The sequence below is a fragment of the Gopherus flavomarginatus genome (genome assembly GCF_025201925.1).
Source record: "Gopherus flavomarginatus isolate rGopFla2 chromosome 1 unlocalized genomic scaffold, rGopFla2.mat.asm SUPER_1_unloc_4, whole genome shotgun sequence".
NCBI classification, from domain to species: domain Eukaryota; kingdom Metazoa; phylum Chordata; order Testudines; family Testudinidae; genus Gopherus; species Gopherus flavomarginatus.
Window position 1 is genome coordinate 20746 of NW_026114599.1, and position 3294 is coordinate 24039.

Sequence of the window (3294 nt, forward strand, 5' to 3'; positions counted from 1 at the left end):
TGTGATGGGTAGCGGGGAAAACACTCGTTCCTTGTCTTTTGCTATGTACCTCAGCTTGCTTTTCTCCTCTCTATTTCATGTAATATCAATGGAAATGTTATGATTTACTGAATATCATTACCCTATTTTTATGCACGTATCATTTTTGTACCTAAAGTTATGAACATTGACTATGCACAAGTATTTCAAATGTGTTTGCTCCTGCGGTAGTTCCCACAAGGTAGGTTACATTCAGTCTAGACAGCATATTGTGAATCGATTATTCAAGTTGGTGACCCCTCAATGAACACAATGGATCATAGAAGAAACATATCCCCATCTGATGGACTTAACTGCGGACATTCTAGCCAGAATATGGATAACGGTCCCTACTAAGACACACTGAAGCAAGAACATTAGAACAGCCGTACTGGGTCAGACCAAAGGTCCATCTAGCCCAGTATGTCTACCAACAGTGATCAATGCCAGGTGCCCCAGAAGGAGTGAACCTAACAGGTAATGATTAAGTGATCTCTCTCCTGCCATCCGTCTCCACACTGTGACAAACAGTGGCTAGGGACACCATTCCTTACCCATCCTGGCTAATAGCCATTAATGGACTTAACCACCATGAATTTATCTAGTTCTCTTTTAAACCCTGTTACAGTCCTAGCCTGAGGAAGGAGTTCCACAGATTGACTGTGCGCTGTGTGAAGAAGAACTTCCTCTTATTTGTTTTAAACCTGCTGCCTGCTGCATGAAAGGATGTGTGACCAGCTCATGTAAAGCTGGAATCTTTCTTGTGCCTGAACTTTCCCACTAACTGTACTGGGGGCTTCTGCTTGTAAAAAATTAATTTCCATCCACAGGGCAACACTATGAAAGACTCTGACTGGGCAGGTGGTCCCAGGCTGGAAAGGAGAAATCCCAGCCTGTGTATGGAGGATTGGAAAACTGTACCATGAGGGTTAGACATTGCTTGACTCAAATCCTGTCTAGTTTACAGAACTCAGTTTGCCATTTTGTTTTATTTCTTGAGGAATCTACATTGATCTGCACACTTATTACTTAAAGCCACTTAAAATGTACCTTTCTGTAAAGGGAAATCTGCTCATGAAAAGGGGCTAGTGCATTGAGAGATGGGCAGACTGGGTAATAAACAATAATAAATTTTAATCCTAACCAGTGTCCCTTATGTGACTTGCCACAAGATGTGAGAACATTAGTATTAGAGTGGAGTGGGTGTAGTATTTATTTAATCTTCTCTCTTTTATTTTAGAATTAGATACAGTGCTCCTGACACAAATTTTGCTAAGTTATCTGCCAAAAAATAGAGTTTTCAAGACCGTAAGTAGCCCCAGGAATCACCGTTATGGTGGTCACCTCGACCAAAATCTGAAACAACTCCCTTGCAGCTGGGGGTGGGTAAGGGAGGTGAAAATGATCCAGGGTGTGACGAGGGTAGGGAGTAGAGGAGCAAAATATGATGGAAAGAGGAGGCACAGGGACAGAGCCTTGGCAGAAGAGGTAGGGGTACGGCATGAGGACTTGGGGGTCCATTACCAGCAATAGAAAGATGGCAACCCAGTGAGTTCTACATAGACTAATTCCCCAGGTCCTAATGCTGACACTGCACACTAAGATCAGGAAAAGATTTAATGTCTCTTTGACTGTCCAGTCAGTGATTCAGGGAAGAGGGTGCGGCACCAGGCACCAGCCAGCTCTGCACGGAGCTCAGTATGAGAGCCAGAGCAGCAGGAGAGAACTTTAGGTCCCTTTACAAGTGAAGAACCGGAGCAGACTGTTTCTGATCTGTTTGGTCCTCACCCCATAGATGATGGGGTGCAGCATGGGGGGTACCAGGAGATACACATTAGCAATGAGAACATGGAAGTGCAGGGGGACATTCTGGCCAAACCGGTGTGTGAGGATGGAGAACAAAGATGGGATGCAAAATGTTAAGAAAACAAAGAAGTGGGAACCACAGGTCATAAAAGCCTTGAGCCGGGCGTCTTTTCTGGGAAGACTGAAGATGGCCCTGAAGATCTGGATATAGGACACAGAGATAAAAGAAACATCCACACCAGTTATCAAGAATGCCACAGAGAGGGCGTAGTTACTACTGACGCGTATGTCAGCGCATGCAACTTTCAACACAGCTATGCCATCACAGTACGTGTGGGGGATGATGTTGATTCTGTAATATGGCCACTGCCTTGCTAGGATGGGATTGGGCATTACGAGCATACCACTGCGCAGTACCACGGCCAGGCCGATCTTGGCCACCACAGAGTTTGTCAGGATGGTGGAATATCTCAGGGGATGGCAGATGGCCATGTAGCAATCAAAAGCCATGACCACGAGGATTCCAGACACCATCAATGAGAAGCACTGAACAAAGTACATCTGGGTGAGGCACGCACTGAAATCGATCTCCCTGGTACTGAACCAGAAGATGTTCAGCGTTTTGGGAACGGTGGACGTAGACAGTAAAAGATCGGTGTCAGCCAGCATGCAGAGGAAATAGTACATGGGCTCATGGAGGCTTGGTTCCCTCTTGACAATGAAGAGGATGGTGAAATTCCCCATGACAGCTATGGCATAAATGGTGCAGAAGGGGATGGAGATCCAGACATGGGCTATCTCCAGGCCAGGAATGCCCAGCAGGATGAAGGTGGAGGGGTTGGTGAAGTCAGTTGTGTTGGAATCTGACATGGAGTAGGGGAGAAGGTGTCCAACTCTGAGACAGAACAGTGTCTAGTGCGTGAACTGTACATTCCTCTGACTTCCTGTCTGTACCCAGGCTCTAGGGTGATGGTTGCAGTACAAATGCCTAGACAGAGAGACAATGTTAACATGAGACACTGCATGCACTACTGGAGGTTGTTGTCATGGATGAAGCAGATTGATTGCTTTTCACATACTGAAAAATGATATTTTCATGACTTAGAGAAATGAATTATAAAGAACTGAGCCAGATAATGCTCATTCCTACACATCATGGTGTGGGAAACCTTAATAGGCACCTGCAGGAAACACCAGCCAGGCTAGATAGCCACTGTAGTGGGCCGTTCCTCATATACTCAGATCCTCAAAATGTGAGAGTGGAGAAAACACCAAACCTTTTCCAAAACGTATAGCAGGGAAAACATCCCAACTAGAACACACCACAGGGAAAATCTCTTGGTTTCACTGACAAACTCCTGCCCAGTCGCAGAAATGGTCAAAACAAAGACAATGTTCAGATGCCTAAGGAATGGCAAAAAGAATAACCTGCTCTGGACATGCACTCAGTTTGGTCACCCAGTCTCTATA

General features: G+C 45.4%; 1 protein-coding gene across 1 annotated transcript; it reads right to left on the reverse strand.

The window, feature by feature from the left end:
- Positions 1-1746: 1746 nt before the first annotated feature.
- LOC127040846 (olfactory receptor 52N1-like) lies at positions 1747-2694 on the reverse strand. Its single transcript, XM_050935412.1, has one exon. It carries the CDS (start codon positions 2692-2694, stop codon positions 1747-1749), a length of 948 nt encoding a protein of 315 aa, XP_050791369.1.
- Positions 2695-3294: the final 600 nt, after the last annotated feature.